This window comes from Pagrus major, chromosome 13, assembly GCF_040436345.1.
Source record: "Pagrus major chromosome 13, Pma_NU_1.0".
Lineage (NCBI taxonomy): Eukaryota > Metazoa > Chordata > Actinopteri > Spariformes > Sparidae > Pagrus > Pagrus major.
The window spans coordinates 25,180,660-25,201,258 of record NC_133227.1 but is presented as its reverse complement, the minus strand read 5'-3'; the positions used below and the strand labels follow the sequence as shown (position 1 = coordinate 25,201,258).

The following is a 20,599-nucleotide window of genomic DNA, read 5'->3' as shown; positions in this document are numbered from 1 at the left end:
CGACACGTTTGTCCCTGAGATAATGATAATTTTAAAAAAAATAATGCTTCAAAGCGAAAGTGATAAAAGCATCTTCCACACCTGTTTTCATTTGCATTTGCCCCACTCAAATTCAGTGAGCTAAAGTTGGCTTTGACTTCCCGAAGTCATTTTGTTTTATGACAACAGAAACTGTTCTGTACATTATCCACAGTGACTGAAGCAGTTTGTGGGAAGAGATTTTTTTCCATTTAGACTCCAGAAATCTCAGAGACAGATACCTGAAAATCTGGACAAATATAATCAAAACTACCTGCATGGATGCAACTCAACTGCTGACAGTTTAATCATAGAACCAGGTGTGTTATGCTTATAGATGCTGATGTAGCCTCTGGTCGTTAAACTCAGTCATTAAAGAGTACTTTTGCAGTAATGCTCCCAAGGAAGCTGTTGTTCACCTGTGTCCGTTTGTTTGTTGGTTGGTTTGTCAGCAGGATTATATAAGAGCTACTGAACTGATTTCCACGAAACTTGGCCCAGAATAGACCCCATTAACGTCGACCGATTCAGGACGTTTTTCCTCAATTTCTTTAACATTGTGAAAAAGCATTTTCATTTATTTATCAAGGACTAGTGCATGGATCTTGATGAAGAGAATCAGGCGTATTAAGGTGACTGACATCTATGAGTGAGTACTAAAGGGGACTGTCAGGAGTTGGCAGAGGTATGCACTCTACTGAGTGCTGTTCTAGTTTAAACATATGTAAATTCTGTGGAGTTCTTATTTTTAAGATTTAGCAGGTAGTAGAAATCCACAGAATGGCCTTAGAGCACCTTTATTAGTTAATAATTTAGTTTTTTTGTTGTAGTACATGATTTTAGAAGCTGCAATATTTTTGTCCAAATGTATTTTTATTAAAAACTGATGAAGCTCAGATATTTCGTCTCTAAATAAATCAAGATTTAGCAGAAAGCCTCAACTGTCTTTGTCTCTTTTTTTGCTTCAACAGCTGATAACTAACATAAATTAAGCTAATACTGAAATACCTTAAAAGGTAGAAAACATCAGACTTGCTGACAATCAAGAGCATTTCACTGTCACCATAGAACAGCTTATAGTCATTATAAACAAACCACACAGGTCAGATGTTAAAGAAAATACTGTTTAATTAAAAATCTTAATGGCTTAGGCATGAAAACATGGCAACAAAATGAATGCTGAGGATATTAAAAAGACAATAAATAAAATCATATTTACACGAGCAACAACAAAGCAATGACAACTTTTTAGTAGGCAAGTTCTTGTTGAAAAGGCTAGTAACCATGATTACACCACACATCATCATTAACCAGTGGATCTGAACCAACACACCAGTTTACCAGTGACTCTGAGGGGAAAGTGTGTGTGAGACAGCGAGCGGAGCGTCTGGCAGTGAATCAACATGACTGTCAGCTTCGAGTGGATCCTCACACAGCGGCACTTTCATGGTCAGGAGTTAGTCCCTATTACAGCGAGTGAACACAAAGCTGAGGGACTGACGACACATTCTCTGGAAATCAACACGAGCTGAAGGGCCGACACGTCGCGGCGTGCTGCTTTAAAAGGAGTTTGGTTCGAGGGAGTTAAAGCTGCAAGATTTCTGCAGAACCACAGCAGATTCAGCAACCTCAGCCATCTACACGAGGACAAATCCAGCATCATCTGAGCTTTTACGGTGTGTTTTCCTTACTACTTTAATCACATCAGGCAAAACGTTTGTTTTCCATTTCTAAAAGCATGGAGACACTCCTGAACAGATTCTACAGAAATGTTAACATATTTCAAACCTTTATTTATTTATTTTTAGGAAAGAAACGTCAAATTAAAATCTGTATTATCACATCAAAGAAGGGGTGGGCGATACCATCAAACTTTTATCGTACTTTTTATAGTAAAAAGCAGCTAATGTGCTTTCATGTAAGGAGAGAAATGTGTCATGATCTATGAGGTGAGTGCATTATTAATAAGCTTCTTCTGAATACACTTTAGTTACCACACAAAAAATGAGGAGTTTCATTTCACTATTTCTGTTAGTGATTTAAAAGTCCAGTGTGTAGGATTTATTGGCATCTAGTGGTGAGGTTGTAGATTGCAACCAAGTGAACATCCCTCACCCCACCCTCCCCTATCAAGCATGTAGGAGAACCTACAAAAAGGTTTTTTTTTGCTCTTGGTTTGTCCGTTATGGGCTACCAAAGAAAAACATGGTGGTGCAACACAGCGGAGCAACATGGTGGATTCCATGGAAATAAACCTGCTCCCTCTGTAGATATAAAAAGCCAGAGACATCATAGAGAGGTATACATAGAGGAAACACCAGAGTGTGGGAGACGCACGTTAGTTTCAACCGATTTGGTGCGGCTGCAGATGGACTTTTAACAAGCACGGAGGAGAAGGATTTCACGCTAATTACCACGTAAGGTTATGTGATTCACAGCCGCCGGGCTCTGGTGGGAGAGCTGACCACGTCACGTCACAGCGATCTGTATTGAGCCGTAAATGAACTTGGTGTCATGATACCGTGGGTATGCTCAGAAGTATTACCTGTGGGGAAAAGGTATTTTAAACCTCATTTTGGGGAAAAGTCACCGAACTTTTTATTTTTATTTTTATTTTTTTTAAATGACGTTTGACTTGCGATTCTATACATTTATGTTTCGGTGACTATCAAAAGTTCTGGCTCTCTCCCCAATCATTTTGATAGAGGTAAAGGAAAACACAATTATGAAAATTCAATTTAATTTCTGCCAAAAACCCTTCTAAATTCTACACACTGGACCTTTAATCACACGCAACAAATAAAACAACAAATGTTCATTATGTGAATTCTCACACGCACATAACAGCAGCAGAGATGCAAATACTGCATCATCAGGAGTGTTCATGTGTCCAGGATGTGCTCCGACGTTATGGATTCATATTTTGTTTTTGTATCAATCTCATTAACACCAGTATTGATACTCAAAACAAGACTTTGCATTGGTAGTATCGATACTTTAGGGATCAATCCGCCTACCCCTTGTATAAACGTATATGTCGACCAGTAAGCAACAGGAAACTTACATTTTTCTTAAAAAACTGGAGATGTTTTTTTTATAATGAAATGGACTAAAAATTAGTAACTAGTGTCTCGTACTTACAAGTAATACTTGCAAGGACAGCATTTCTTTTATTTTAGTTTTTTTGATGATCTGTTTAGAAACCGTGTCGTCATTACATATTTTGTCCACCAGGGAGCAATAATAAGTTTATTTTTCCAGTTGTAAAATGTCCAGTTTAGACATATATTGGTAACAAATGTCTATCAGTTAAATTTATGGGCGCTTTAATTGTCAAAATCTAGCATTGGTTGGGTTATAATTGTCCGTTTCTGCCTAGAAGATGACAACATGTGGAGAACCAACTCCAAACACTGTCAGGAAAGGGCTCCGATTAAATGTGCAGATTTCCATTTCATTTAAGCAGTACATGTGGAGGAACTGTTTTGTTTTGGTTTGTCTGCTGTCATGTGCAGGTTGTGATGGACAGAAGGCACATTTACATGTTACTGTGGAAATCAAAAGTGACTACTGAGGAGCTACTTTGGAAAGAAAAAAAGAAGAAATTGCACTGTTCCTTAAAAGGGGATACTTCAGACATATTTACGTGTTCTTACGTGAAAATGGAAATGAGACGCGGAGTCCAGTCCTGTCTTGTTTCTGGCAGTGTTCCCAAATATGCATATTAATATGGAAGAGCCATCTTACAGACTGATGGAGCCTCTCTCACAACATATTTGTATTCTGCACTGATGTTGTGCTGGACTTAGATCAGACTCCCCGCTTTGATGAGTCAGATATCTTTTCATCTTTGCTCTAAATGAGCCCATGATCCTGTGGTTGGGCTAATATACAGGCCCTCACTTCTAAACACCACTGATGGGTGGAGATAATATAAAAAGAAAGGGGAGTGTAAGCTGCTTATTATTGGTCCACTGGAAAGAAATATAAAAACCTGAGTAAAATACCCAACTTTAGAGGAATATTTTCTTAAATCTGTTTCAATGTTATGTGTTAATTTGAATATTTGGTTTGGGAATGGATGTGAATGAAGTCCAGCTGATGACTTTGTATCAAAGACTTATAACTGACTTGATTCAGGACAGGCTTTCATTACACGTTACAGCTCAAACTCATTTCAGTCACTCAGTTCATAAAATCATTTACGGGAATACAAGTTTTGAAAAATGCCGTTACAATTCCTATAAGCCCAGGTCGATGTCTGCAAATAGCTAATTTTGTACAATCAAGAAGCTGGGAGTACAAAGTCTAAGTCGATTTTGCTTGAAAGAAACCGCCTCAAAGATGTAATAGGAAACATTTCTGCATTGAAATGTTTAAAAACGACCAGAACTTCGTTATTTATTATGTTGAGTTGTTAACTGACAGAATACTAAAGGTTTCCAAAAAGGTTTAAACCCAGAAAAATCCCTAATTTTGTCCAAAGCAATGGTGCCTTTCATTTGCTCTCCTGTCGCTATAACTTCCAGGGGAGAGTAATGTGAAATGTGTCACAATAGTAATGTGAATATAACTTTAAAACATTACCTCGTTCATGAACATTTCTTCTAAAGCTCACAGATCGATCTTCATTTGCAATGATGGTAATCCCACGGTTCTTGTGTTTTGTTTTGATTAAAAGACCTCTAGTGACAGAAACTGTGCATTTAAACTGTTAAATATCAAAATAGCTGCACATTAATTTTTGAGGCGATCGACTAATCAATCAATACTTTCAGCTCAAATATCTTTAAAGTTGCTTAGAAGGTTGGATTGGTAGTGAATTGGTATTTTCGACATTCATACCGCATCTAATTTTATGAGCTGCTGAGTGACTGAAATATCTCATTTGCATCCGCGAGATAACCACCCAGGGCTGTGATATGTAGTATGATTATCGTAACCAAATTAAACATCTCAGTGGTTTGAAACTATAGGAAGTGACTGGGCCTGGGGAGGCATTGAAAACCTGATTTTAAAATATTATATATAGTGGTTTTATGTTAAATTAAATGGAATAAGAAAGAAAATCCAGTCCTTGGAGGAGTGAGTCTGTGCTTTTCCACAAACGTTTCCAACTTTACATCATCATCTTTATGTGTCCTTTAGCATCTGTTCAGTTATTACATTCTACCCTGACTTATTACTGAGTACCTGAGTCCACATGACAGCCTTCAGTTTTTTTGCTTTAGAGCTCAATCTAAATCCCTTCAGTCTGATTTCTCAGAACCTCCTGAAGCTATTCTGGTGATGAAGAGCTAAATCACATCAACATGTGAGAAGAAATCTAACAGCACATGTTAAAGTCCTTTTTTAGTTTAGTCAGAAACTATGAAAGAAGCTTTTGAGTAAATAAACCAGCCTTCAGTGTCAGACCACCTGAAATGGCGGCAGGCAATCATGGAATTAAATGACAAAAATAAACTTCAGAAAATTCAGCCATTGTTAGTACTACACACAGCAAGACACCTTATGAGTGTACTTACACATTAAACTTGTTATTTCATTAGAGAACCATCATTGAACTTGGAGCTGAGAGGAAATACGGAGTCAACTTTTCAAATACCATCGAAAACAGAGCGAGCCACAGTGACGCGTACGACGTGAAGCCCTGCAATACTGCACTGCGACTGAACATTCACATTCATCAGCATGAGCACACACACGCACACACCACAGAGTTAATCACTAAGTGTTCAGACTGAACTCGTGTCGCTACATATTCGTACGCCACAATTTGCCAAGAAGCCCGTAAAGCACCAAACTGAACATCTGCCAGCAGCGGGGAGTCAAAAACAAAGATCCGCTGGGTCCCTCTACTGATCAAAGTCACTGTAGCTTCAACATTTAGCTTAATGAGAGAAAAAATACTCAGACTGAGGGGGGACACTGTCACGGCACGAGTGAGCCTCAGCAAAGTACAACAGGGTCAAAGCTTGGCTACAGAGAGCTCACATTTAAAAGGCTTCCATTCTCCGTGTATGCTGCGTTCAAGTCATATCGGACTTCCTGCCTCTTCTGAGCTGCTCTTAAACACAACTGGACCAAAAAATGACCAACTGACCAACAGATGATTCCTGTCCTAGGAGCCTCACACTGCTTCTGGGACAAAAACCTCAAGAAACAAGACATTTTGAGGCATTTTCACTTTTCAACACTCTGCATTCCTATAACAGCAGTCCAACATAATCAAAATAATATGTATTCACAAAAACTAAAACATGTTCCAGTTTGTTACGAATGACTTTGGATGATATTTCAATGACTAGAACTTGCAGATGATCATCCTGTTCATCTGCAACTTCTGATATGACGTGAACGCAGCATTACTCCTCAGAGTAAAGCCTTTTGTCAAGTACTTGTGGCCCTGCAGGAAAGTGCTTGGTAAATGCTATCCATGATAATGGCACAGAGTGGAGACAGAGACGAGACAAAGAGGATGGGCGTGCCTGGAGCGACTATGTGGCGATGTGCGCCGTGGAGGGGATGGAGACGAACTCCCGCAGGATGTTCTTGGCCGTCTCAAGGTTGTTCTGGGCAATCATCAGGGCTTTCTGGATGTCCTGGATGGAGTAGCCTTGGGAGATCAGGCATTCGATCTCCCCGTTTAGGGCCAGGCTTCCTGGGCCTGCAGGAGGAGGAGGAGGATGAGGATGAGGATGATGAGGAGGAGGAGGAGGGGAGGCAGAAGCGGAGGAGGTGGAAGGACCAGGGAGATCAGGCAATGGAGTGTGAAATTCACGGTTTACAGGTCGAGGCCGTCGGTCGGAGTTGGCTCGCCGTGGGAGAGGTTTGGGGGGACGTTCAGGGTCGACACCTGCTGCAAACATACCTGGAAACATACAGGTTTATAGTCAGTAAACGTGGGCAACGTGGTGCATTCAAGTACTTAAGGGAATACAGAGGTTTTTGATTGTTGTTTGTCAATTTAGCTTTCAGAAAATTGATCAAGAAAATTGAAAAAGTTCAATTCAGATCCTTTATTAAGTAAATGTACTAGTATTAATACTAGACTTCACACATACATGCTGTGGGCCTGTAAAGGTTTACAACTAGGTAAACAACATAAGTTAGGGGTCTGAGTCACTGCAAAGTTCATCTATAAATCTGGGCCCAATGGCATTTCACCTTAAAATACATAATAATTTGCAGAGATACGTACTGGCTTCCACAGCCCCGTCTATGCTGAGGGTGCTAAAGGCAGCTGAGGGGCCGCTGATATCTGACAGGGTTCTTCTGGTCGGGGCGGGAGGGACCACCGGTCTGGGACAGTCGTACTCGTAAATGTCCTCCTCAACAGTCTCCTCCTTCTTGTCCTGGGAAACCACAGCTGAATGTTGAGGGAGGTCTGAAAGATCACAACATCACATTGGTATTGTGGTCAATGTACAACACACAGTTTACATACTAAGAGAGCAGAAATCAAGAAAACAGAAACCGTAGGAAATTAGTGACCACAATAATACAAAATATAGCTCATGATGTCCTTGTATTTGGGGTAATACTGGTACAAGAACTTGAGTTTAAGACTAAAATAGAAAAAAAATATCCCCCTTTATTTTCTGTTAGAACAGTAATACTAAGGTGTGAATGTTACCGTGGTCAGAGGCCTGTGCCGTCTCAGAGGAACCAGCCTGAGCCTGGATGTTACACATGGACTCGTAGACTTGGGGGTCCTCAGAGTCGCTGTCAATCACCTCATTGCTAACAAAAGGAAAGAGAGAGAGAGAATAATTATTTGGAGTGCTTTTATTTGGCAATTCTTTATATCCAGCCTTTACACGACATCTAATCCTCTAAAAAAGAAAAGTGAACATATTGTTCTAGATTTCTGAAATGTGTCAATCATTGAATTCATTCTTCCATTGTGAGTGAATTCTATTCCTGTATTTAATTACTCTGTCATTATTTCATTAAAACAACAAGCTGAGAAACGTTGTTGCCTTCTTGTCAAACATTGGATTTGCTTCATCTTATTTGAACCTTTTCTTCAAGAAGGAGAAGTTAATAAGTTAGGGGGGCGATTGTAGATGTGAAGGAACAAAACTAGGGCTATACAGCCCCCTGGTGGACATAAAAATAAATTCTTCAGATACATTACTGCAGCAGTTATTCCTGGATTGCTGTATGTGGAATACTGTTATCAGTGCTCAGTGAATCACTCAAAATGTTATATATAGTCTAATTATTATTATTTTTGAGTATTCAAAAGTATCAAAGTATTCCTTTGATTTAAAGATGCTCTTTCATTCTGGTAACCTGATATTATCCAAATCAACATTTTCCTGAGATGTAATAAATCAAGTCAATTGATTGATTGGAGTTAATCTGTTTACCTGACGTCATTATGGTGGTTCGCCTGGGTCGGTGGCGGGGGCACCAAGGAGCCTGTTATGACCCAGGGGGCACCAGAAGCTGGCAGAGAGGTGGGACTCATGTACTCATTCTCCTCACAGTCAGACGACGACTTCTCCCCGCTTGAAACTGCTGCCGCTGGCACAGATCTGACCATAGATAGAAAACAGACATCTGATCATGAAGGTTCATTCAATTTAAAACTCAAGGTTTACTTGCACTATCCCCAAAGCTTTCAGCTGTATCCCCCAGCCTTCATCAGCCAAAAGCTTAATTTAATCAATCCAACCAAATGGTCATGTTATGTTCAACACTTTGTTGTTATGGATTACTAATCTTAAATATTATTGTCATACTTTAGTGTGTGAGTGTGTGTGTGTGTGTGTGTGTGTGTGTGTGTGTGTGTGTGTGTCTCGGCCAAACTGTATTTTGTAGTCACATACAAGTGCCACAAGATGGCAGTATTTGGAGTACTATAATGAACCAGCGCAAGTCGCTATATTTTTTACACATTCCTCAAATATTTCACAGTAAAAGTCTAAGACATAAGCTTTAAAGCAGAGCTCGGTACCTTTGGGCCAGGCAGTAGACAGCATTAGTAGCTGCCTGGGGTTTGCTTCCCTCTCCACTTGTTCCGTTGCTCTGCGGGCTGGAGGACAGTGCTGACAGGGCCTTGGTTGCCGGGCGTGGGACCATGTAGTTGGAAGCCCAGGAGGACTGGTCAGGGGTGGAGGGCAGGGGTCTCCTCTGGAGTCTGGAGTCCTGGCCAACCAGGGAGGGGCGCTCTGGAGGGGGAGGAGGGGGCAGCTCTCTCAGGGCTGGAGGCAGAGGTAAAGGCTTGTCTCTGTGCGTGGCTGCCATCTGGGGTGAAGATAGGAGGGGATGGTGGTGTTAGTAACCAGCAGAGATGAGAAGACACACATACACATACATCCTTGTACTTCTGTACTGACGAGGAGCAGTGGATTAGAAGCTGAGTGGGCTCCATATTACATACACACAATAAACTACTGTTAATACCAAAGTTAAGTTATTTACATTGTTTACAGGAACTTGACTTGAAATGGATATTTGGATATTCGTTTCGCTTCTCTCCCTACTTTTGCATATTATCATGCCTCTCTCTTTTTCTGTCTCTCCTATGAATGCTGTGCTGCCTCTTCTGTGTTTTCGTAGCCTGTCCTCTTCCAGTTCTCCATGGTTGAGAGGAGGTTGTATGGCTCAGGATCTACGTATTTGACAGCACCTGAAGCCGCTCAATGTCCTGCTGTTCCATACTCTTCAGTCGTGTTTTGCAATCTACATTTTGTCCCCAATCTCTTCCACTGGAATCTCATTAGAAAAGGGATCTTTTTATAGCCATTATGAAAAGAGAGAGCACTTACAGCGACCAATAACTCTTGAAATGTACCTACATGTACGTGTGTTGGAGTATTGTCAAGACTGACTTGAAAAAATGCAAACCTTTCCCTAAATTCAAAATCCAAGACCTCATCTACACTCACTCACCTTAGCTGTGGCTCCCTGACCCTGTGCACTGTGGGAGCTGGAGGGTCTCTGCTGTAGGAGGTCCAGTCGGGGGGGCACTGGAGGCAGCTGAGACACTGGAGATGGAGGGCGCTCGACCTGCACACAGACAAACAACAGATATACATTTAGAGATGATGAATGGCACAAGGGAATGAGATTTAAATTTCCCTACAATAAACAAATACAATAAAGTCCTACAATGGCCGATTAAGTCTGTTTTAGTTAGTCTGATGTTTGTGCGTGGTCCTCTAACCTTGCTGCAGGCCAGCCTGCTCATGACAAGGTGCTCCTCGAGCCGATCATCCTCTTCCTCGTCATTGCCTGCGGCTTCTGCTCTGCTGGACCCCTGGAACCCAGCAAAGGAGGCCCCGCTGGCCTTCGGATGGAAGGGATCTACTACGATGGGCTCTGTGCCTTTAATCTCACAGCGGCAAAACGGGCAGCCTTGACCCTCCGACTCCTGATACACGTACAGAAAGCAAAATGAGACACTTGACACATGACCAATGAGCATCAGTTGGATATGACGAAGCAATAAAAGTGATGATTAAAACAAATAAGTGTAGAAACAGACAGTGTAGAACATTTAAATCCCTTAAGTTCTTCCAAATTAAAATTTTCACAAAAAGTAGCTGAACACTGAATTTTACTGTTCGACTATATCAAACACATAGCTTGATTAAGAAATGTTTACCTCAGCAAGCGAATGAAAGATCAACTTCCATTCTGTCAGGATTTAAAGTGCTGCTAGAAACCAATGTAATTAAACTTTATAGTGTGGAAGCAGCCTCACCTGCCAGGCAGTCAGACAGGAGGTGCACATCAGGTGCCTGCAGGGCTCGATCTTCACATCCTTGTCGTTCTCTGCACAGATCTTACAAAGCTGGAAAGTGGAGCCCATTTCACAGTACAGCTCATACTGCTCCTACAGGGGGGAAGGAGGAAGAGGAGACAGGTTGTTTTTTATTCAAGATCAGTGTAATATTTTGTCTAATATGCATCCATGTCTAGTTTATGCATGTGCATCTTTTGCAGTGTGACTGTTTTCCCTGAGGCACAAAGATAAGGTTTACTGGTTCGCAGATGAGAAACAAACAAGTCCATACCTGAGTCACTTTGATGTGGTCCTGTGGAGAAGGTTCACACAGCCCTGTTAGGTCTGGATTCTGTGCACGACCATCTGGGAACAGATAGCTAGAGAAGCAGGACATGCGTAAACACACACAAACACACCCCAAACACAGACACACACATGCACAAAAAAATATTACAGCAGCTTAAAGCTTTTGTGTCCACTGGATGATGGCGTTCAAATGCTGTGTCACAATACTTTATATTTAATTATTTATCGCTGAAGTGATGATTTATTGTAAAATACTGAAGATGTGGAATGAAAGCATAAAAGACGATCATGCTGCAGGAGGTGTTTGAGATGTTTTTGTGCACATTTTAAATTTTTTTGTGACTGTAATTAACTTTTACAGTTAACTGAATCCAAGATGACTACAGCTGCTGATCTCCACCAAGCAGGAAGCTGCAGACTTTTTAAAGCCACCTTTCAGAGCCACAGTGGGGGAGTGTTTAATACTTTTAAGATATTCCTTGCATGCTGCAACAAGATGCATGCCTACAAGAAAAAAACTCATGAAAGTGCTATGTGCTGACTTGCTGAGTGAAAATATTGTTTAAAAAAGCCTTTAGTTTACAAATCCTTTTGTTTTTAATCAATCCCTAAATGCACGTATAAACTATAACGTAACGTAGTCTAAAATGTATAAATTGGTGCATTGATACTGTGTTGTAGTGGGACTTACAATCCCTCTCTGTATCCATCAATGAGGGCTTGGAAGAGTGGTTTGTTATGGGGGATGGTCTGCAGGATGTTCCCGTCAGCTGTCACGTAGCCGATCGCCCACTGGCCCAGCCGAGTGCAGCTCAGCCTGAAAATGTAGCTGAAAGGAAGACAACAGTGTCAACCAAACAATACACACTGGCAGCGCTCGATTGCAACAATATGATGTGAAGTGCAGTTGGGAATCTGACTCGTACATAGGTCACCATGAGAAAGTAACATTTTTATTTAGAATTTCTGGTCCAAACGGGATGATAATGAAATAGTTTAGAAATGTTTTTTGTATTTACAATCTGTCATTGTAAGAGCTCGTCTGTTTCTCACCTGCCAGGTTTGTGGATGAACCTGTGCAGTCGAGCCTTGACCTCGTCGTAGGTTAAGAAGGCCATGTAACCAGGATGTGTGACTGCCAGACTGTTCCAGTTTCTTAAAAGAGACGACCATGGCTACACACAACACATATGCACAGAGACACAAAAATGATGGAGTTAAAAACACAGATATCAGCTGTCTTAAGCTTTGTTCAGCTTTATTACCCTCATCTGATTTTTTAATGCAGAAATGTTCCATATAACACCTTTACAGCCACTACTGAGCCTGCTGGATCAGACTTGCGGGCAAAATGTACTTCCTTCACTCTGTGTGAACGCAAAGCCGAATCACAAGCTTACTGTATGTAAAGCTGGGAATTCAGGACACTGTTTCACAAATGATGCATAATGTCTGTTGATATATTCTTGACTGAAGTTTCAGTTCAGTTTGTGGAGTTTGTCTTGTCTACTTCTGCATCTACACAACAGAGATTTCAGCTTGACTTACGTAAAAACTGGTGACTAATGCTGAAATGTGCCACTTTTGCACTCTACTGAAATGACAAATACTTTCCCACTCCACACAGCATCATTTTTTATTCTCTGAACTAATTCATGACTGAGGCCTTGTCCACACTGAACAGGTATTTCTTAAAACAAAGCTTTTTCTATACATTTTGGCCTTCCATACATGTATAAAAGGCATTTAAAAGTAGCTGCGTAAGGAGCTTTTGAAAGTCTCCTTCCAGGGTGAAGATACTCAGAAACTACATTTTGCTTGTTAATGTCTGGATGGGCAGAGACTGGAGATTTTTTGGAAACAATGACGCAGTTGTTTTTAAGATCACTGGCAAGTGTGAACTCTGAGTGCTGGTATGGACAGAGATAAAAAAAAAATTTAAAACCCTTTTTCCAAAAATACCTGTGTATGTGTGGACTTAGCCTGAAGGCATCTTAATGTTATTGCCCTTCATTAAAATATGATTCAGAATTCAGATTACTATTGAATGCATCATTGAATTTATACAAGGATAACATGACAATTATGTTCCAAACCCTAGTACACTCTGTAGTGAAGAGCCTCACCTGGAAGAGCCTGGTGAAGATGTCGAACTCAAACACAGAGATGTAGTCATTGCAGGTGAGGTCGATGGTGGACTTGAGAGCCATGGCCTCCAAGCCCAAGCTGATGGGATGAAACTCGTGGAGGGCCTGACGAAATGTCCTCCATGGCACTATGGTCCTACAGTACATGGGAGGAAGGGGGGTGCAAAGTTACAGAGTTTTCAACACCATACATTGTGCTCACAATCTTGAAACATAAAACTCAGACAACAACGAAACATAATATCTAACTCAATAAATTGCATATAAAAAAATTGCAATACAAGTTCTAGACATGAAATTACATATACAAAAAAAATGCAATTTTTTTTTGTACAAGCAAACACCTGAATTTACATAGTTTAAAGTTCCTCTTTTGCCATTTTTAATATTGGATATTTGATAGTAAAAACTCACTTGTCCCCAAATGACCGTCTCCAAAATTCGGCAGCATCCGCTTTGGTGATCCTGAAGTTGTCGCCCTGAAATAAGCCATTGGGGAAGATGGCTTTTAGCTCTGCTAGCATGTGACTGAAGATCAGAGACAGCTTGGTAAGGTTTCGCCTGAGTAAGAGGAGAGGAAGAGAGAGAACGATAGAAACAAATACAGGTTAGTAAAGGATATAATCAGACTACTCTAATATTTGACCAGAAAGATTACAGCCATTAAACAAACATGTATGTATGTTTTTATCCATTATTAAACAACTCAACATTATTCGTACAGCACCTACAACAAAGTTGTGACAACAAACCAAATTAACAACAATAGATAAAACTATTCAGGACAATAAAAGAATAAAATGTCAAAGATAAATTTAAAAAAAAGTCAATAAAATTAAATTAACAAAAATTATTAAAACCTAAAAACTAAGGCCATAACATTCCTCAAAATTAAAAGCCAGATTAAAAAGAAATTAACATCCTTTGAAAGATATCGCGAGAGCTTTCCATTCTAAACCCAGTGGAAGTTCCACAGTTTATAAAAACAGATGGCACTCTCACTGATACTTTTATGGTACATATAAGGAACAAGTCACTCTATCAATAAATCTTTATTATTCTGCCAAGTTCCCAGTTCTTCTGAACCCTCTTCAGTCATGCAGAACTTCCACGTAAAAAGGGCATGCATGATTAAAAACTTTTATACACAACGATGAATAATAATAGTATTGGAGTAAAAGGAGTTAATGTTTAAACCTTTCTGCAACCCAAATCGAACTTCAGACTTCCTTACAGTTTTTTTGTAACATGCATGGTTTTTGGGATTCATAAAGATGTGCTAAACAAGTTCTCAACACCTTCTTCTTAACTGTGAGCACTTTCTGCTGGATGTATCTGGATGTATCTGGGAGACTTGGGTCAATATTTTTCACTATTTTCTAATGTTTGTAGACAAAATAATTAGTAATCAAGGAGACCTATTACTAATATTTGGAACCGATGTATGTTTGTAGTATAAATTCACATCTTTGTGTCAAAATGTAGAATAACCAATGTAACTTAGTACTGTCTCCTTGAGTCCTGTTTTAAGTACAATTTTGTGGTACTTTACTGCAGTATTTTCATTTTCTTCTACTTTAAACCTCCACTCCACTACATTTATTTGATAACTGTAGTTACTAGTTACTTTGCAGATTCAGATATTTCATTATTATTTTACTTGTGGCGTGTAACCAATCCGATAGTGATAGTTGTGGGCAGGAAATTAAGCGAGTGGTGACAGAGACAGGAGACTCCATCAGAGACAAAGTATTTTGAAATAAATGTATTTTATTGTCAATCGGACACAAAAAACACAGACCCTCCGATACTCAGAAAAATCACTGAATATCAGCCCCAATAATCAGCCAGGCAAATAACTGGTTCAGCCGTAAAAACGATGAATCAATAAATTGAATCAGAAATTAAAGTAATTGGTAGTCGCAGCCTATTTGCCTACTGACCTTTACCAAATCTGTGGCCTTTGATATGGAGCTGGCCGATTTGAGACTGCTACATTCTCTTATGTGCTGAACCACAATTAATTTAGCTAAAGCAAGCCTACTCTTTTTTTAGATTGAAAATAAATTCAGCAGGATGGAGCCGCATTAAGGGATTACACCTGCTGAGCAGAGAGAATAACAGCACACACTGTACACCACACCACATCCTTTACTATTGGACTTTTGGTTTGGTATTGTACAGTCTTTCTTACATAAACCTAGTCAAAGACAATTTTAATTATTATTAAAGTCGTTAACATACAGAGGACACATAAAACAATAATCTTTACAAATGATGACAGCTGTTACCCCGAAGGTCTGAAAGGGAGTTCCAGTTACCAGGACTGTACTTAGTAAAGCCTCGTTGACTGATAGATTTGCTATCCATCACAATAGTTGTTGACGCCAAGTCTCTAAGTTAGTAAGAGGAACTGCTTGCTAAAAATCAGAGTGTCAGAGGAAGGAACTTTCGCTTACTAAGAGCTTTTCAAGAGACAGAGGAAGTGCTTGCGACGACAGGCAGACAAGGTTTATCATGCCTTTATCAATGATTCATCTGAGTGATTTTACTTCCTATCACAAGGCTGTCAATTTGTCAAATGTCAGAGGTTGCATCTGATCACAGTGATGGAAAGTTTAAAAATAGATTGTGGTAGAAAATTCTAAAAAAGAACCAGTCATTTCCTTTAGATATACAATCTTTAATTTCCAGGTTACTATACAAGTGACGAATCAGGAGGATAACAGCTCAGTTTATGATCTTTGAAGTTTTTGCTTGTTTTATTTACCTGTCTTATCTTTTTTAGATAACTGGTATCAAAACTGGAGAGAAGTAATCAGAGAATTTGTACTTTTTTTTCTTTACTCAAACGGATTCATCTTTATCAAAATACTTGGATATTAATTTAATAGTCAACAACTAATCGATTTATTGTTACAGAGAACTTATCTGGTTGTGCAACAAATACAAAATTTCTGTTTTCAGTAGTTTTGCTTTTTACGTTTTCACTGTTTGGGGAAAACAAACTAATACGACATGTGCAGAATAATTTGGAGCACACTGTACTAGTTAGTTAAACGTGCTCTGTTCAAAAATGAGGCCAATGAAATTTAAATTAGTTACATTTATATGTTTCTTGATTGGACAGAAGACTTTTTTCTAAGCCTGGAAAGATTTGTTTCTTCCTTTCAAGTATAAAAGCCTGGATATCTAAAGAGGTTTTCACCTTAGATGACAGCATCTATTCCAAATCAACCGATACTAAGTGTAATTCGGTACTGTAAAGCCATTTAATCTGTGGTGAATTAACCTTAAGACCACATGGGTTAGACCACAAAGGCAGCTTTATTCAGCAGCAGTCTTACCAATTAGGCAGTTTAATACAATTATGATCTTAAGGGCTCATTTCAAGGATATGGAGCCAACTCAAACAATGATAAGCCTGATGACTTTCCCTGATCCACAACTCTTTTTTTCCCTGCTGCATCTGCCCACAAGGATGACTGACATTTCATCAGGATATAAGCCTTACCTGGGCTGGGAGTTCTCCTCATACATCCTCTCCTTGGCCTCCTTAAAAAGGCTCATGGTCTGCTTAGTCTTGTTGGTCAAGTTCTCCATGACCACACGGAAATACTCGTTCTCCCCGAGGATCTCAATCTTGCCCTCATATCGGGACAGAATGGTGCGCAGGTGCTGGTAGGTATCCGGCAGTAGGTCTAGGATGTAGGGCGGGCTGTTCTTCAACGCCACCTTGGGGTTCTGGCACAAACGCACAACCTGCATCGGACACACAAATGCCCAAAGACTGTAAGAGTTTTGTGCTTGCTGGAATCAATCATGCTGCCCATACTGGCTATTATGAGATCCCTTTCTAACATGCATCTAGTGTAACTGATGAAGAACAAAATCTACAGGTGTTCAGCACAAAATGTATTTAGTTTATATGAAGTTAATGAGGTTTCAGTCTTGGATACGTCAATATTCTGCAAAAATCACATTAACAACTTAACAAAAGCTTTCACACTTACAGTGTTAAGTTCAGTAAATGAAGAGTGGCTGTTTGAGGATTTTTTTTTTACTATGAGTTTTGGTAGTAAAAACAGGAAGGATGAGGGCGCATGTTGTCGAACAGAACTGTACTAAAGGTTGTTAAGTAAACTGTGAAAGTGACAGACAGTTGTCATTGTGTCTGTTTGTTGCTTTACAACATGACAATAAGAAAACAATTGGAAACTTCAGAGCTGAGGGAGACATGGTTGAAATATCAAGATGATAATCATCAGGTATTCATTGTCAATAATGATCAACAATTTTTCAATCACAAGAAAACCTACTTTTTAAAACGTGTAAAAAATACATTGAGGGGTTTGGCTATTGGACTGTTTCCAATACACCAATATTTTCCACCTCATTTACTGTTTTCACCCAAAAAAGATGTGCGTCCTGTCTGAGGTGAAATAAAAATATATGTTTCATAAACAAGGTTAAAGCGATTCCAGTATGTTTCAGTGCAATTTTAATTTTGTCTTAAAGTTTTGAGAACATTTTGATGATTATCGGGATAATATTGTAAATTACGTTGGACAGGATAATCTTGACATGAAATTTTCATATCGTCACATGCCTGCTACTTCCCCACACACACACACACACACACACACACACACACACACACACACTGAACAAAATATATGACAACTACTCTGGCAACAGTTGGCATTAATAAAGCTCCATCTTATTGGCCTCATATGACCTGCCGATATTATCGTGCATCCCTGGATATATAATCTCGACATGTGGAAGCCTATGAACCAGGTGTGAACGTTTTAAAGCCTCTGACATAAAGACACCTCATGCTGTAGCTGTAAATGAGACAGCACAGCCACCTTTTTGCACAGCACACTGCACAAACAGACATTGCTGTGTTGTCTTCTGTCTTCTCTGATATCTGTCTCTCTTCTTACAACAGCCCTCCTGAAGTGATCTCTTGTGAATACTTGTCTCCTCGTCCCTCTCTTCTTTCTTCTCTTCTGTCTAGTTCACTTAAGATAGACTGGAGTGACAGTCAACAAGGCACACACAAACACACACACACACACACACACACACACACACACATATCTATTTTGATCAAATAAACCATAAGGACGTCCACGGGCTGCTGAGGTGTTTCCAAACAGTCCACAGCAAAATGTTCAACAGATTACCCTCACTGTGACCCAATTTACTACAAGTTGTCCTAATTAAATAATGCACCAGGGACTGTACTCCAATTTTGGAGGCTTAGTTATACATTTTGTCAAACAGACTATGTAGACAGCTCCACAAGTCAATGCTGAAAGAAATGCCACAAGGTTTTAAAACTTTTTCCTATTTGGATCTCTGAGATTAAATCTAATCCTGTGGGGTTAAGTGGGACTAATATCTATTCAATGTGAGAAAACCTGTTTCACACTGTGGCAAAGTATGTGTGTGTATGTAACATAAATGTTCAGGTGTAAGAAGGTTATGTCAAGACATTTCTTTTGCACATACTGACAAAAAAAAAGGGGGAAGTGGAACTTAATATTTTTCTTTTTGGAATTTAAAAAAAAAAAAAAAACTGACTCATTTTCAGTTCCCTCTTTTTTGCGATGGTGTGACCCTAAATACACTGTCAATACCTTATCCATGAGTTTCCAGCATTTCTCCACCATTTTCTTATCGACCACTGCAGGTTGGTGAGGCTGGGGAGGCTGCTGGTGGGGCTGAAAGGCGTCCTTCATCAAGCCGATGAGACCGGCGCCCCTCCTCGGATTTCCGGCCATTAATTCGGTCGGCGACCGGGGGTTAGCCCCGGGGCTGAGGTCGACAACCAGGGATCACTCTTGACGCCAATTTCCCCCCCTCAAAACAACCGCTGTTTTAAGCGCCCGGTCTTTACTTAACACTGGCGCTGATTTGTCATGCAGAGCCAGTTCAACGGCGGAACAAAAAAAGCTGTGTGTACACTGTACGCGACGCAGCTAACTAGCTAACAAGCTACATCTGAAAAGCCTCTCTCTCTCTCTCTGGTTTCATCCCAAATAAAAAGCTCAGGACATACTCGTTGTGTTGTTATATCTGCTGTCAGAGAACTAGCTATCCCTTCCCTAGCGACGGCAAGTTAAGTCCCCCACGGGATATAAACCCCGGCTTATAATAAACTCGGGGTGTTAATAAGCCACATAGAGCGATCAACAAACAGGTTGTGAAGCAGCTCCAGCCAACGACGAGCCAGCAGTCAGAGTAAACAAGGATGTCCGGCCGCGACCTTCAAAATAAAAGCATCGTCGGGGAACGTGGAGAATGCGGCAAAATAAGTGTCGACTAGGTTTGTGCTGGAGTTTCACAAAGTATCCAAAAGCCATACTTGAGAGTAAAAGTAACGATATTGTGTCGAAATATTACTTTGGTAAAAGTCAACCATACCAAATAGGACTTGAGTAATAAGTATCTGATATTAAATGTACTTAAAGGGGCATTATGTGGGTTTGTAGAAGAAATTCAAACTCTGCATTTTACAATACAAACTCAGAAATATTTATGTTTTTCCATAACTGAATAAACAAGCTGTTCTCAGAGGAAAATAACTGTTTGAAGCTCGAAAGGTGGCAGGGTCCGCCAAATATAAACAAAGTAAAACGTTATGAAATGGAGTTGTCTTTTGAGGTCAGTTTGTTTATTCAGTTTATTTAGTCATGAAAATGAAGAGAGTTTGTTTATTTAGTTTGTTTAGGCATAAGGAAATTAGTAAATTAAGATCTTCCATTTCTGATTAAAATGTATTACCAAAGACTACAAAGTGCACCTTAAAGTATCTGATATTAAATGTACCTAAAGGCGCACTATGTAGTTTTGTAGAAGAAATTCAAACTCTGAATTTTAATATTTACAATATTAAAGGAGGAAAAAAAATACAAACTCAGAAATATTTATTTTTTCCATAACTGAATAAACAAACTGTTCTCAGAGGAAAATGTCAGTTTTTTTATCCAATTGTGGATACAATTAATTACTTTAAAAATGTGCTACTCTAACGCTACTGGCTCTGATGCAGCATGCTGTCTTAAAAGTAACTTAGGTTATCAAAGAAACGTAGTGAGTGAAAAGTACAATATTTTCCTCCAAAATGTAGTGAAGTGGAAGTATTTTTTCGCAACATCAAGGTCTAAATAAAATAAGAACTTCACTTCACCAAGAGTAAGAAAGTAGGGATATAAAATATCAATAAAAAAGGTGTTTACGTTGTCCACCCTGCAAGGAATTAAATTCTTGCAAAAATAAATCCTGAAGCCTGTTAGTTCATCTTTGATCACATATTTATTTTTGCACAACGAATTACTTGTGGGTATGAAAATGGTTGTCTACGACCAGTGTGGTC

General features: G+C 39.6%; 1 protein-coding gene across 1 annotated transcript; it reads right to left on the bottom strand.

Moving 5' to 3' along the window:
* Positions 1 to 1,128: 1,128 nt before the first annotated feature.
* Positions 1,129 to 19,359, bottom strand: LOC141007426 (E3 ubiquitin-protein ligase CBL-like). The gene is made up of 15 exons (XM_073479790.1): positions 18,861 to 19,359; positions 16,727 to 16,974; positions 13,627 to 13,773; positions 13,192 to 13,348; positions 12,119 to 12,240; positions 11,757 to 11,894; positions 11,049 to 11,136; positions 10,736 to 10,867; positions 10,196 to 10,402; positions 9,922 to 10,038; positions 8,984 to 9,273; positions 8,394 to 8,561; positions 7,655 to 7,761; positions 7,220 to 7,405; positions 1,129 to 6,889 (listed from the first exon to the last, which is right to left on the bottom strand). The coding sequence occupies exons 1-15, from the start codon at positions 19,002 to 19,004 to the stop codon at positions 6,516 to 6,518; spliced, it is 2,625 nt and encodes an 874-aa protein (XP_073335891.1). The 5' UTR covers positions 19,005 to 19,359; the 3' UTR covers positions 1,129 to 6,515.
* Positions 19,360 to 20,599: the final 1,240 nt, after the last annotated feature.

Excerpts from the sequence above, each read along its gene's own strand:
- LOC141007426 (XM_073479790.1), bottom strand. The coding sequence starts at position 19,004 with ATGGCCGGAAATCCGAGGAGGGGCGCCGGTCTCATCGGCTTGATGAAG. Across the intron at positions 16,975-18,860 it reads GCTGGAAACTCATGGATAAG|GTTGTGCGTTTGTGCCAGAA; the intron begins GTATTGACAGTG and ends TGTCCGATGCAG. Across the intron at positions 10,039-10,195 it reads GCAGGCTGGCCTGCAGCAAG|GTCGAGCGCCCTCCATCTCC; the intron begins GTTAGAGGACCA and ends GTCTGTGTGCAG.